Source organism: Notamacropus eugenii, chromosome 5 (genome assembly GCF_028372415.1).
Source record: "Notamacropus eugenii isolate mMacEug1 chromosome 5, mMacEug1.pri_v2, whole genome shotgun sequence".
Lineage (NCBI taxonomy): Eukaryota > Metazoa > Chordata > Mammalia > Diprotodontia > Macropodidae > Notamacropus > Notamacropus eugenii.
Genome location: NC_092876.1, coordinates 11,980,540 through 11,996,052, shown reverse-complemented (window position 1 = coordinate 11,996,052; position 15,513 = coordinate 11,980,540). Strand labels below are relative to the sequence as shown.

Here is a 15,513-nt window from a genome sequence, read left to right as displayed (position 1 = left end):
CTCTCTAACTTGATTTTCAAAATTCTTTTTGAGCTCTTCCATGGCCTGAGCCCATTGAGTGGGCTGGGATACAGAAGCCTTGACTTCTGGGTCTTTGCCTGATGGTAAGCATTGTTCTTCCTCATCAAAAAGGAAGGGAGGAAATGCCTGTTCACCAAGAAAGTAACCTTCTGTAGTCTTATTTCTTTTCCCTTTTCTGGGCATTTTCCCAGCCAGTGACTTGACTTCTGAATATTCTCCTCACACCCACCTCGCCTCCTGATCCTCCCATCCAGAGCTTGGGGTCTGAGATTGAAATGCTCTTTCCCAGCCTCAGGGCTTTTGGCGGGGGCAGGGCTGCTATTCAGTGTGAGAATTAAGTTCAGCTGCTCAGGTGGGGGCAGGCCGCCTCTCAGGCTCAGTTCCCTCAGGGGGTTTATGCACAGACCTTCAACAGTGGATCCAGGCTCCTGCCTGCTTGGGGAGCCCTGGTTTGCCGCTGCCTCAGCTTCTGTCTCCCGAGGGGGCCTGAGTTATGGGGGCACCCCACTCCCCTCTTGACCCGCCAAAGAGACCCTCTCACCAACCCCCGTCACCTGTGGGTGGAGGGACCTGTGTGGCCGCTGGAGATCCCGTCCCTGAAGCCTGCTTGGATCTGCTCCTCTAGGTGCTGTGGCCGGGGCAGGGCTGGGCTGGGCTCCACGTCCACAGTGTGATGGACCTTTTGTGAGAGGTTTGCAGGTCCCTCTGGAACAGACATCTCCTTTGCTCCACTGTTCTGTGGCCTCTACTGCTCCAGAATTCGCTGTGAGTTACTTTATACAGATGTTCTATGGGTTGTGGGTTCGGAGCTATGTGTATGTGCATCTTTCTACTCTGCCATCTTGGCTCCGCCCCCCTGGCCCATTCTTTCTTTGTACAAAGTCTCTCTATTCTCCAGCCATGTCTCTACTCCTACCTGGTACCCTCTTGCCCTTTTCTGGAACCCCTTCCCATTCTGGGCTAAAACTTTCCAGGATCCTGGCTTATTGATGCTTTCCTACTTGTGAACTCATGAGTGGGAAGCTAATCTGAACAGGTCCCTTCTCTCCCTATAAAACACCTGAGATCCCCTGATTCCTGCCATGGTCTCCTAAAATGCCATGGCCTCAAGCTGAGTGATGTAGGAATGGTTCTAAAGTACAGGTCCCAAATCCTTCTTCCTGTCATGGTCTGAAGACCACTATGCCCAGAGTGCCATGGTTCCAAATAAACTGAAGCCCTTTAGGTCCAAGTCTGTTCAAGTCACTCTCATTGATTAAGTACATTCAAACTCCCACAATTGCCACTGTAGGTAAGGGCTCTGATTATAAGTAATTATAGTCATAAGTAATTATAAATCATTTTAAGAATATAGAGATAGGGGCTGGGTCTGTGAATTCATTGGTATAAGGAACCCTCAGATTAGGAAACTTTCTCTACTAATGTAGGTCAGCACTTTCTCTGCAACTTACAATCTTAGAAAAGTCTCTGGTGGGCACTGAGAGGGAAGTGAGAGAATTAGAATTCTAGTGGCTAGTGGTTAATTGGGTGATTTGAGTGAACCCCACTGACTCCATCTTGTGACTCAGTTCCGGATCTAGCTCAGCTCCCTTTCTACTCAATTATGGGTCTAGTCCATTCTCTGTCTTGTGAGAAAATTTGAGGAGGACTTTGTTGCATTATTTAAACCTAGCCCTGAATGACTGGGAAGCTGGATCACCTCTACTTACTGTTTAGAGACCCTTAAATAAGGGCCCCTATTATTCTGACCAGAAACCCAGTCAGATCCAAAGACTGAGGTCAAGAATTTTCTTACAGTTATACATCTCAAGCAACTTATACATTTTATCTGAAAATTGCCTTCGTGAGGGTTAATTACTTATTGTTTCTGTTGCAATTTAGATTCTGCCCACCCAAGGATGCCAAAAATTGTTGCAGTTTCATGTTGTGTTGTGGTGGAGCCATCTCAAAGAATTCACAGTCAGACCACCTCTAATGCAAGTATAGGCATTTATGGAGAATGAATCTTATGATTCTCATGAATTTCTTATGAATTGGGCTAAGTACCAAGAGGAACCAGCAACTTCAGAGAAAGCAAGATGGATTTTTATAGTGAAGAGATGCAATTACACCATAGAAATTATGAATATTAAAAAGGCAGGAAGGGCTTGTTAGGTAATAGGGTTAGGTAATAGGGGAAGTGTCCCAGGTACAATGGAACTGTGTATGTGATTACCCTCAATGCATACAGAAAAACCCATTTTGGGGGGGGGTATGTATATATGATAATGTTATTATAACAAGCCCCTCTATTTCATAAGTTCTTTACTATTACTGTGCAGGTGCCTACTTAGGGAAAATCTCTTCTATTGTTGTGAAGTCCACATCCTGCTTGAACATCTTGGTGGGGCTGCTTTCTGATTGACTGAGTATTGTACTTCCATCAGAGATTAGATGGATGTGGATGTGGTTGAGTGCATGGATAAACCTGCTGTTTCCATGGGAAACATGAGGAATACATCTGGGGGCAGTGGTTAGCTAGGATCAGTGACTGGGATCCCATTACATGGACATGTCTGCTGTTTCTGGGAGAAATATGAGTTCATGGACAAACTTGTTGTTCTAGTGAGCAGTGAGGCATATAGGAGGAAGTTAGGATATTGAGTCAGAGAAAAGGGTAATGGGCCTCTAAGGAAGTTAGAATATTGGGGCTGCGGGTAGCTTTATTAGGATTCAATCAGTTTCCATGTTACTTTGATGGAGTATAAACACTTGGGGCAAGGAGGATACCTCCTTTTTCTGATTTCAGGGACTTATATTTGTTTATTCTCCCCCTCCCAACTTGGAAAATCCTTGATCTTTCCTCCAATTAGAAATCAGATTGCCTAATTTTGCATTCTGGTTAGTTGTTTTCTTTTAATTAATTGGTCTTAGTTGATTGTTTTTAATGTATAAAAACCTGTCTCCCCCTGTACCTGAGGTCCAGCCCTAAGCTGAGGAGGTCTGGTCAGGATTTCTTATGCAATTGGCATTCATTGCTCAATAAATCAATATGCTCAAAAGCTTGAATCTTTGTTTTCTCAGTCATTACATCATTCACCTACCACAGTTTTTGTCTAAGTCAACCAGGTTAAGTCAGGACAACAGCTTCTAGGTTGTGGAAGACTACCCCCAGAGACTGGACTCATTTCTTCCAAATTCAGGTAAGGTTTAGGGTTTAGTTTTGGATTAAACTTCCTCCCCTGGATTGGGGTGGTTTAGTTTTAGATTATGTTTTCCCCCTGAATTGGGGTGGTTCAGGTTAGATTAATCCCCCCACCCCCCAGGAGAAGAGTGGTTTAGGATTAAATTTAAGTTTAGAAAACAGTATGAAATTGAATTGTGTGACATTTGACATAAATCTGTAAGAGATTCAGACGGTGATTTGTTTTGGTTCTAATTCAGCTTTTTCATTGTTGCAAACTGAAAAAATTAAAGCTGGCAAGTGTGTGTTTGTCTTATAATTTTGTTTACATCTTTGTTTCTTTGCCAACTGTAGGAAAATCTTTGTCTTGTATTGTGTTTAGTGTTGTTTGTACATTCTGCTCCCTTGAAAGATTTCTAAATAGGAAATGTAGCTTGCCAGGAAAAAAAATGCTAGAAAGATTCAGCCAAAGAATTTCTTATTCTGGGGAAGATTAATGAAGTTTCACACTTGGAACAGTTGTCCCAGTAATCAGAATTAACTTTCACTTTAGGCTTTCAGCAGGAGATTAGGTTAAAGAAAAGAAAGCAAGAAAAAATCTTGCAAGATACTTTTTTTTCCTGATCATTTCAGCTTTGCCCATGTTGGAAATGCAGAAATAAAGTTAGATAATCAAAAAAAGAAAAACTTTTTCATGGTTGTAGAACTGCTAACAGCATCTTAGTAGATTTTGAGATTAAAGAAATTAGAGATTAACTAGGAGTTTGGAGATAAATCATTTTAAGATTTTGGGGGAGAACTCTTGGGACTTTGGTTAATTCCAGGAACTCACTCTCTTCTCTCTGTCCTATCTGATAAAGAACCTAGCAGAGGCTTAACATATACTGAAATATCTTTGTGAGTTTTAGTGTACCACTCTGTAGAATTTGCTTTAAGAAAAATAATACTTAAATTCTGTGAAAGTTTTAGAGGATAAATAACATTTAAATCACTTTCTCCCTGAAGACTGATAGAGTTATTGTTTTAGTGTAATGAAGGAAGGCAGCTAGTTTGAAAGTAATCCCAGAGTGAAGAAAAAAAAATAGGTATATGGTTTGTAGTTTGCCTCTTATTAACCCTTCCTTGACCATGAAAAAAAGAAAAGGTTGTTTAAATTAAGGAGCAACTAAAAATGAGTAAAATTTAATTAAGGAATGTGGAAGGGATGACTTAAACTGAAGAGGGGTCCATGAGAAGGAAATTTATTGACTGCAATAAGCAAGTTATCTTATCTCTGCTATCTGATCTGTAAAGAGTAAGCTAAGAATGGTACCAACTTCCTAGGGTTATTGTGAGAATCACAATAATATAATAATTATTAAGTTCTTAACACAGTCATTAGCATATGGCAAGCACTATATACGTATTGATTATTGTTATTATTTTTAACTGAATATAATAACTCCATACTTAATAACCCTATGTGAGATTTTAGATGTGATTGCACAAAATGCCAAAGGTAATAAGATGAATGATTTTCTGTGTAAGACAAGTTGGAATGCATTCTGCTGAGTTGCAGTCATAAATTTAGTTTCATGTTTTAAACACATGATATTGTGTAAGTTATTGTATTGCTAAATTCTCTTATATTGTGAAATTTAGGAAGAAAACAACTTTAAAAAAGAATTGAGCTTTTAAAAGAATGTGATAAAATAGATATTTAAAAACTGAAATATTTAATGGGGTATATTTAGTTTTAAGACATAATAATCATGTTGAATATAATAGTGAGTTTTCATTTGAAAAATATTTCTTTGTGTATTTCTAGCTTTTAAATATTTCATTTCCCCTAATTTTATGTAAAAAACAATTTTATATTTTAGAAAAAATTTGAGTTCAAAATTCTCTCCCTGAGGCAGCAAGCATTTGATATAAATTGTACATATATAGTTGTGCAAGATATGTTTCCATTTTGGTTATGTCATAAAAGAAAACAGACAAAAAGCCATGAAAAAATAAAGTAAAAAAAAAAGTCTGCTTCAATATGCACTCAGACTCCATCAGTTCTTTCTCTGAAAGTGGAGAGCATTTTTTAAAAAAATTTATTTATTTATTTAACTTTTAACATTCATTTTCACAGAATTTTTGGGCTCCAAATTTTCTCCCCCCTTGTCCCCTCCCCCCACCCCAAAACACCGAGCATTCCAATTGCCCCCATCACCACTCCGCTCTCTCCTCCATCATTCCTCTCTGCCCTTGTCTCCATCCTCTCCTCTGTCCTGTTGGGCCAAATAACCCCTTTACCTGTATTTCTTATTTCCTAGTGGCAAGAGCAGTACTTGACAGTTATTCCTAAAACTTTGAGTTGCAACTTCTTTACCTTCCTCCCTCCCCACCCCCTCCCTTTGGAAGGCAAGCAATTCAATATAGGCCAAATCTGTGTAGTTTTGCAAACAACTTCCGTAATAGTCGTGTTGTATAAGACTAACTGTATTTCCCTCCATCCTATCCTGTCCCCCATTACTTCTATTCTCTTTTGATCCTGTCCCTCCCAATGAGTGTCGACCTCAAATTGCTCCCTCCTCCCCATGCCCTCCCTTCCATCATCCCCCCACCCTGTTTATCCCCTTATCCCCCACTTTCCTGTATTGTAAGATAGGTTTTCATACCAAAATGAGTGTGCATTTTATTCTTTCCTTTAGTGGAATGTGATGAGAGTAAACTTCATGTTTTTCTCTCACCTCCCCTCTTTATCCCTCCACTAATAAGTCTTTTGCTTGCCTCTTTTATGAGATAACTTGCCCTATTCCATTTCTCCCTTTCTCCTCCCAATATATTTCTCTCTCACTGCTTGATTTCATTTTTTTAAGATATGATCCCATCCTCTTCAATTCACTCTGTGCACTCTGTCTCTATGTGTGTGTGTGTGTGTGTGTGTGCATGTGTGTGTGTAATCCCACCCAGCACCCAGATACTGAAAAGTTTCAAGAGTTACAAATGTTGTCTTTCCATGTAGGAATGTAAACAGTTCAACTTCTATAAGTCCCTTATGACTTCTCTTTGCTGTTTACCTTTTCATGCTTCTCTTCATTCTTGTGTTTGAAAGTCAAATTTTCTTTTCAGCTCTGGTCTTTTCATCAAGAATGCTTGAAAGTCCTCTATTTCATTGAAAGACCAATTTTTTCCCTGAAGTATTATACTCAGTTTTGCTGGGTAGGTGATTCTTGGTTTTAGTCCTAGTTCCTTTGACTTCTGGAATATCCTATTCCATGCCCTTCGATCCCTTAATGTAAAAGCTGCTAGATCTTGTGTTATCATGATTGTATTTCCACAATACTTGAATTGTTTCTTTCTAGCTGCTTGCAATATTTTCTCCTTGATCTGGGAACTCTGGAATTTGGCCACAATGTTCCTAGGAATTTCTCTTTTTGGATCTCTTTCAGGCAGTGTTCTGTGGATTCCTTGAATATTTATTTTGCCCTCTGGTTCTAGAATCTCAGGGCAGTTTCCTTGATAATTTCATGAAAGATGATGTCTAGGCTCTTTTTTTGATCATGGCTTTCAGGTAGTCCCATAATTTTTAAATTGTCTCTCCTGGATCTATTTTCCAGGTCAGTTGTTTTTCCAATGAGATATTTCACATTATCTTCCATTTTTTCATTCTTTTGGTTTTGTTTTGTGATTTCTTGGTTTCTCATAAAGTCATTAGCCTCCATCTGTTCCATTCTAATTTTGAAAGAACTATTTTCTTCAGTGAGCTTTTGAACCTCCTTTTCCATTTGGCTAATTCTGCTTTTGAAAGCATTCTTCTCCTCATTGGCTTTTTGAACCTCCTTTGCCAATTGAGTTAGCCTATTTTTCAGGGTGTTATTTTCTTCAGCATTTTTTTGGGTCTCCTTTTGCAGGGTGCTGATCTGCTGTTCATACTTTGCTTGCAAGTCTTTTATTGCTCTTCCCAGTTTTTCCTCCACCTCTCTAACATAATTTTCAAAATTTTTTGAGCTCTTTTTGAGCTTTTCCCAGGTCTGATCCCATTGATTGGGCTGGGATACAGAAGTCCTGACTTCCGTGTCTTTCCTTGATGGTGAGCACCGCTCTTCCTCATCAGAAAGGAGAGGAGGAGAAACCTGCTCACCAAGAAAGTAACCCTCTATAGTCTTGGTTTTTTTCCCTTTTCTGGGTATTTTCCCAGCCAGTGACTTGACCTCTGAATATTCTCCTCACACCCACCTCACCTCCTGATCCTCCCAGCCAGCGCTCAGGGTCTGAGACTCAAATGCTGCTTCCCAGCCTCAGGGCTTTGGGCGAGGGCAGGGCTGCTATTCAGTGTGAGATCAAGTTCAGCTGCTCAGGTCGGGGCAGGGCCACCTCACGGGCTCAGTTCCCTCAGGGGGTTTATGCAGAGACCTTCAACAATGGATCCAGGCTCCTGCCTGCTTGGGGAGCCCTGGTCTGCTCCCACCTCCGCTGCTGCCTCCCAAGGGGGCCTGAGTCATGGGGGCTCCCCACTCCCCTCTTGACCCGCAGAAGAGACCCTCTCACTGACTCTTGTCACCTGTGGGTGGAGGGACCTGCGTGGCTGCTGGAGATTCTGTCCCTGAAGCCTGCTCGGACCTGCTCCTCTTGGCACTGGGCAGCCGTGGTAGGGCTGTGCTTGGCTCCCAGTCCACGGTGCAAAGAACCTTTTGTGAGAGGTTTTCAGGCTCTCTGGAACAGAAATCTTGTCTGCTCCGCTGTTATGTGGCTTCTCCTGCTCCCGAATTTATTGGCAGCTCTTTTCTACAGATATTTCATGGGCTGTGGGTTTGGAGCTAGCGTATTTGTGTGTTTCTACTCCGCCATCTTGGCTCCGCCCTACCGTGGAGAGCATTTTTTAGCAGAAGTTCTTGGAAACTGGACTGCAACTCTTTCTCACCTTTCCCCTCCTACTTACTGAAAGACTTTGTGTGTAGTAATGTCTACTAACCTTACACATTTGGATTAGATGAAGTTTGTTAACTAATAGCTTGTTAACCTTGCATTCCTGTCTGAATGTAGGTGACTGAAGCAGTTGTAGGGTACATATGAACTTTCTGATCTGTGGGCAGGTAAATCAGTCACTTCTGTCAGCGAGGGTAGAGCAATAGGCCAATAGTCCCCAAAGCAATATGGACTTGGTTTCCAGAGTATTCCCATTGTGATTTAGGGAGACCATATACATTGGAGTCTAGATGCATGATAAAGGGAGAGTCCTCCTGGTGTTTAAGACACATTTACAAGGATCAGGCAGTCTGTCCTCAGGATATACTGTTGGGAACAGAAGATTCTGCTGGGATATGGTTAAGCAAGTTTCAGGTTGGGGCTATTGGGGAAAGACCAAGTGTTGTCTGGTGGACTCTGCCCTTGGTGGGCTCTGGATTTTGGGGGCAATGAGGGGGTCTCAAGGATAATTCAATAGGTTCTGCCTAGCTCTTATGAGATAGTGTTTGTGAAGGGTGTGAGAGAATCTTCCTAAGAGGTGGGTCTGGAGGTCCTGGATCATGGAGAGAGGAACATCATTCATAAACAAGCCTTTTTTTCACATCTGAAAAACAAATAAAATGGCATACCACTCTACCACCTTGCTTGGCTGGGCAGCTAACCATAATAAAGTTACTTTAGATACACTATGAAAGGTCTGTATATCTCTGTGCAATTCTAGTCCACTTTGTGGTAGGATAAGGAAGCCATGACCACAGCATGAGATTGAAGGCTAATGGGATGGATATGGCTAGTCCTATTGTCAGAAGTATACCAGTTGAGCCATTCTTGGCATTGTGTAATGAAGATCTGATAGTAGTTGGAATGAGAGATGGGGAGCCTCACTTTACCCCACTCTCCTCTAACTAGTTAAGAGGGCCCCAATGAGTCATGTCAATCTGATTGATGGGGCAGCTTTATGGTGATCAACAGGGCAGGATTCCCTTTTAACAAATAGTGGTCCCCAAAAGTCATATTTTCTAGATTGAGGAGAGGACATTCTCTTTAAGAAATTACTAATAGCTAATAAAAGCACTTTACAATATGCCCCTCACAACAGCCCTGTGAGGTCAGTACTATTATTACCCTCATTTTACATATGAGGAAACTGAGGCTGGGAGAGATTATGTGATTTGCTTATGCTCACATAGCTGGTAAATATCTGAAGCAGGATATGAATTCAGGACTTCTTGATTCCAAGCCCACTGCTCTATCTACTATGACAAAAACTGACTCATTTCTTGGAAAACTTTGGGAACAGTGGTGTGAATGACACCTGCCTTTATTTTCAGATATGAAGGATATGGGAAGGGGAAAGAAGGTAAGATACTGCCTCTAATCCTCAGTGAGGGGAGTAAGAAGAAATTGAGGAGTAGGCAAGAAGGATCAGCATGGTGTGTTGAATTGAAAGGCAGTATGGTGTAGTGGAGAGGACTAGAGTCAGAAAGACCTGGGTTCAGATCCTACCTCAGTTATTTACTAACTGTGAGATCCTGAGCAAGTTGCTTCCTCTTTTTTAGTTTCAGGTTCCTCATCTATAAAATGAGGGAGTTGGACTAAGATTTTTCTAGTTCTATACCTAGGATCCTTAGGATGAAGATCTTGACTGGGATCATGTGACCTCACTAGGATAGAACCAGGGGGCAAGGCTTAATGATACAGAACACTTCTTGTCTCCTTTTTTTATTTTTGCAAATTTTCAAAATTTTAAAGTTAAATACAAAGTGAGAAAAGGAAAAAAAGCCTGTGCCATGTACACAGCAGACCATAAGAGATAAAATATAAAACAATAAATTTCCATTTCAAGAAAACCTACATGATAAATCCTATACATTGTTTGCAAAGCTTCCTATGTTTTCTTTGCTTCCTTGTTGGTTTTTTTTTTTGTTGTCTACTGTATTTTTACTTAACCTTTTCCCTTCTCTTCCCCCACCAACTTAAAGAAAGCTACAATTAAGCGTGGATATATATGTATATACATATACACAAATATACACTCATACACATATATGTGAGACCATACAATGCTTATTTCCACCTGTCATCTGTTTTTCTGAAGGTGGATAGCATCTTACTTCATAACCCCGAGTCTTTCCATGTTTTTCTAAATCTACTAGCTCATCAATTCCTACACCACAGCAATATTCCAACCTAATCACATCCTATCTGAGAGATTGTCCATGAAAGTCCCCCTGCCAACATTTTGCATTCCTCCTGTTCTTGACCACATAGATTTTATTTATACAACAATTTTAATTTAAAATAATCAGAATTTTTTTGTGCACATTAGCAATGCTTTCACCTTATTTTTACTTTACTGGCTAGATTTCTTTTTTTCCCCTTCCTTCCTTCCTTCCTTCCTTCCTTCCTTCCTTCCTTCCTTCCTTCCTTCCTTCCTTTCTTCCTCTCTCTTCCTTTCTTTTTTCTGTCACAAGACCTTAAATTCAATTCACTCTGAAGCTCATGTATCAGTACAGGATTCTTGTTCACTTACAGATTATAGTAAGTGGTTGCTGAGATTTTTTCTGACTCTGAAATTCTAGGATTTGCCTGTGGCATTTTACATTTTTGACTAGTCTTCCATTAAAAAATGATTCTTTTATGTTAGTTATTTCTATAAGTATCCCACCATTCCACTTCCCATAACTGAGCTCTTCTTTGTAAGAAAGAAAATATATTAAGCAAGGCCAGTCATGCAGGGACTGGAATTGGAGTATGCTTAAAAATTGGCAGCCATTGCCTCTCCCTTCTCAAATGAAATGTGGCTTTGGATCAGTTGCATTTCCACATGCATCTTATGGTATTGCTACTCAATAAGCAATGGCTTGTAACAATTTTTTTAAAAAAAAGAATACAAAAGGAAGTTTGATAAAACTAACCAATACATCAATTTCATGATATGTGTAATGTTCCACACCCATAGTTTCTCACCTTTCCAATTAAAGGAAGGAGGTACATTTTCTCATCACTTCTTTTGGGACAAGCTTGCTTATTATAACTACATAGAATTCAAAGTTTTTTTTTTTTTGCTATCATTCATTCCATTTACATTGCAGTCATATCGCTTATTACTTTCTGTATTCTAAACACTTTGCTTTGTGTCAATTCATAATGTCTTCTGACAGTTCTCTGAATTCTGAATATTTATGACTTACTAAGCAGAAATATTCCCTATATTCATGCCCTGCAACTTGTTTATCTGCTCCCAATCAATGGACATGTATTTTGTTTGGCAGTCCTTTGCTAACAAAAAAAGGTTTTGCTATGAATATTTTGGAATATATGAGACTTTCTCCACCTGCTTGGGGTATACTCCTAGCAGTGGGAGCTCTGGATCAGAGATACTTTTCTTCTTGACTTTTTTCTATAATTCTAAATTGTTTTCCATAGGTCTTGAACCCCTACTCTTTAATTTTGATTCTATTTAGATCTTTCTAAGTTAAATGTGTTTCTATTAAGTAGGTTTATCTTGGATTCTGTTTCCAAATATATTTGTCACTTACATTTTACTAGGGGAATTTAGCCCATTTGCATTTAGTGATAACATTTTTAGGATTTTTTTTTCCATTGGTCATTTTCTAAAAAGGGAGTATGTGCTTTCTTATTATTTTTAAAGTCCTTTCTATCAGTCCAAATGTAACATAACCATTTTAATCAAAGTTTCTCCACCTAATATTAATACCTTTGTTGGTTACTCCACATGGAGGTTCCCTCTTATTAAAGATAAGGACTTTCTTTTGGTATTGTCCTTTTCCCTCCTCTTTCCTCTTTAGTCTTTGTCTATTTCTCTGAAAGACACTCCTGAAACCCTGAGTGACTTGATTGGCACACCAGGCTTTGAGAGTTCTCCTAGGACAGTAGTGCGGTAGGGAAGGAGTTGATCAGGAGTCATGTAACCTTTTGTTTTTTTCAGCCCAGTGGATGAAATTATAAAAGGTAAGAAGCAAGAGAGTAAACAAGGTGGTATGGTCTTGATTGGTTGGTTATTGTCCTTCATTCTTGAAGAGGACCAAAATGACATCTCTATGCCAGAGTCAAGTTTCAGTGTGTGTGACTGTGACTTTTCAGACTAATATGAGCTTGGAATGCTCTGCCATAGGTTGGGCACAAATTGTCTGTGTGAATATTTAGGGTGGATACTCTAAATTTGCACATTCTGGGTTTTCTTTGAGCAATTCTGTTTTGCTCACAGAGCACAGCATCTTCCCTGATGTGGGCACGCCATGGTGAGTGGTCCTGTGTCAGTGTCTCCCATGTCACACAATCAATTCCAAAGTTCTTCAGCAAGACCTTCAGAGTGTCCTTCTATCACTTCTTCTAACCACAATGTGCATGCTTGCCTGTGTGAGTTCTCTATAAAACAGTCCTTTTGGCAAGCATACGTTTTGCATTCAAACAATGTGGCCAGACCATTGGAGTGTTTATGTTGGTGCTATAGTGGTGAGCATAGCTACCTTCCAAGCAGTTGTCCCAGGTTTGATTCCCAGCCAATGCAGCTTTATGGTCTTAATATAAAGTGCAAAGAAGCATGTTTACTTTGTTACCCTTTTAAGATATGAGTAATTTCTGCAGTTTAGTTTGATACAAGTGGAGGGCAGTGAGCCATTGGATGGTCAAAGAATTTGCCCAACCTTGGGAGGTCCTTTCAAAAGCAGTACACTTTGTCTAGTGAGTCAGTTGAGACAGGCGATATCTCTGAAGAGTATCAACTCTGAGAGCAGAGAAGAGAGCCAGCTATAGAAGAAGAAATGAGTCTTTGAGAAGGAATTGTTTTTCATTTCTTCAGAGGGTGGGAGAGTATTTCTCTCTCATCCTTCCACAAGTGGCTTGCATCTTGCAGTGAAGCAAACCTTCTGTTAGGAGATACTGCATCTAGTAGGGAATAGGCACAGGCCTTTGAGGTATGGTACCAGTGGAGCTTTGGCTAGCTCTGCTAGTAGAGATCCCACATCTAGAGGATCTTGTAGTGATGACACCACAAGAAAAAAAAGGATATCAGGGGCTTGTAATGCTGGAGGTGCTAGTTTCATTAGTTATGGGTGTTAGCTACCTGTACTCATATTTACTTGTTTACTTTATGTTTGTGTCCACTCTTCCCTTTAATTTTGTATACATTTTTGTAAGAGGATGTCCCCAGTTTAAGAGAATCTTTTGTAGCTACTTTTGCTATAATGCTGTCTCAAGAAGTGTCTTTGCTTTGAACTAATTTTGTCCACAGGCTGCCCACTAAAGTGCCTGGTCCCTCCTATGGCATTATATTAAGGCTTTTTCAGGTCATGTTATTTTTTGTTTTCAGTTGATTTTCTTTTTGCCTTTTAGAATATTGCATTCCAGTTCTTTCCCCTCTTTTTAGTAGTTGTAGTAGAGACTTATGTGAATCTGACTGTGATTCCTTTGTATTTGAACTTTTTCTTTCTGGTTGCTTGCAGTAATTTTTTTGTTTGTTTCTTTGACCTGGAAGTTTTGGGTTTTGACTATGACATTCCTGGGTATTTTATATTTGATAATTCCAGAGAAGACTGGCAGGTTTGTCCTATTTTCACCTGGCCTTCTGGTTCATATAGATCTGGGAAATTGAAGCTGAAGCTGCTTTATCTTTGACAAATAATTTCTGCTTGTAAAAGTTTGAGAGGGAGGAGTAGGGTGGGAGAGAGACAGAGAGAAATGTACAAACACATAGAGAATGATAGACAGAGACTGTTATAGGCAGCTTCTGTCTTCCTCTCCAACTCTCCCCCTTTTTTTCTTGCTCAGATCATCCTGTGATCAGTGGAGGTTGAGAAGACAGCAGGCATGGCTATACCCCAGGTACTGTTCTAATTTCTGGGTCTAGTTAGTACTTTCCAGATAACTTCATACATGGGATTGAAATGGACACTTTGGGACAGAGGGGTGAGGATGGAGATGAAGTGGTTGGAGATGTCAAATGGAACTGTGAGGGGATGGGCCTGTCAGGAGGAGGGGGTTCATGTCTCCTTCTATGTGGACCTTGATGAGGGTGAGAGGGGTGAGGAAGGGGAGTCAGTCTTACTAATGGACTTCCATAAAGGGCCTCTACCAGCCTCTGTCTCTTGCAGCAAGTTATCTGCAGTGCCAAGAGTCAACCTGGCACATGTGATGAAAGGTGAGAGGGGTGTCCCAGGCATATATGATACCTGACTTGATATGGGGGTGGTTTGGTAAAAAAGCACAGAAATCTTAGGGTCCGTGGGTGGCAGATTGAGAGCCAGGGTTAGAAGCTGAGATGAGGGGTTTCAGTCTGATGGTGGGAAGAGCTTCCTGGGGTGAATTCAACACTGGCCAGTCAACTCAGGGTGAAGGGGATGAGCCTAAGGAGCTGTCTATAACAAGCCTTTTATTCTGGGAAGTTCTGACATCAGGATCCATTTTGGAATCTCAGACAAAGAGAAGGCAGCAATGAAAAATCGAGGGAAGCATATCTCGAAAGCCCTGAAGAGCTTGGGCCTCAATGCCAGAAAGGTATGGAGCCATGGAGGTCCTGGTGTGGACAGAAGCCAGGAGCATCTGGATGCTCTGCAGAAGTTGCTCTGAAGTGGATACTTGGGACTTGCCTAACTCTTTATTGGACTCAATTCCAGTCTTTCCTTCCTTCCATTTCTTGCTTCATTGATTTCTGACCTACTGTCTTTCCAGGGTGTGGACCCTGGTGTCTTCTCTCCAGGTACCTTTATAGGTCCTCCTTTTCCCAAGAGTTAAGTCATTAACCCTTTCTCCCCTCCTTTCAATGCAGTTCCATAACCCTTTCTTCTCCCCCCCACCAGAATTACACCTAGAGTGTAATTTCCTCTATACCTTACCCAAATATGAAGGCTACCCACCATTCCTCTCCTCTGATGTAACATTTCCCTCTCTCACATCCCTTCCCAGGTGGGAACGCTGGTAAGATACTTTCACCTCTCTCTCTACTGTGCCTAGGTCCCTGTGGTTTCTGTGCTGGTCTCTGGTGGGGGCCTGAGAGCTGCCATAGCCTGCCAAGGTGTCCTTAGTGAACTGAGCCATGTGGGGCTCCTGGACATGGTCACATACATTGCAGGGGTGTCTGGCTCCACCTGGTAAGAACTTATCAGTGTGTGTCTGGGGAGGGAATCCACAGCTCCACTGGGCAAAAGGGGACCTGGGTTCACAGCCAGGCTCTATGTTCCACAAAATTCCACTCCACAAGTCCCCTGTTGTATCCTGATCACACTTGCTCCATAAGTAATTTTGAGCCTACCACCCAAATGATATTGAAAGAGTTCCTGTGAGGATAGAATGAATGACAAAGAATTTGGTGAAACTGTAAAGGGTTTGAGAGGAAGAATGGGCTGTGTAGATGACAAAGCTGAGTCATA

At 40.9% G+C, this 15,513-nt stretch overlaps 1 protein-coding gene across 12 annotated transcripts in view; it reads left to right on the top strand.

Moving 5' to 3' along the window:
* LOC140503348 (cytosolic phospholipase A2 gamma-like) overlaps positions 1-15,513 on the top strand; it is a 60,795-nt gene that overhangs the window by 25,554 nt on the left and 19,728 nt on the right. For 4 of the 12 annotated variants that reach the window (XM_072607234.1, XM_072607243.1, XM_072607233.1 and 1 more), the window contains exons 2-5: positions 13,916-13,969; positions 14,211-14,285; positions 14,530-14,641; positions 15,098-15,234. In XM_072607234.1, coding sequence (XP_072463335.1) covers positions 13,916-13,969; positions 14,211-14,285; positions 14,530-14,641; positions 15,098-15,234 — 378 coding nt within the window. Of the gene's footprint in view, positions 1-682; positions 787-1,575; positions 3,204-12,864; positions 13,063-13,915; positions 13,970-14,210; positions 14,844-15,097; positions 15,235-15,513 lie in introns of those variants that run through there. The other 8 variants (XM_072607237.1, XM_072607241.1, XM_072607238.1 and 5 more) reach the window with 8 other exon arrangements.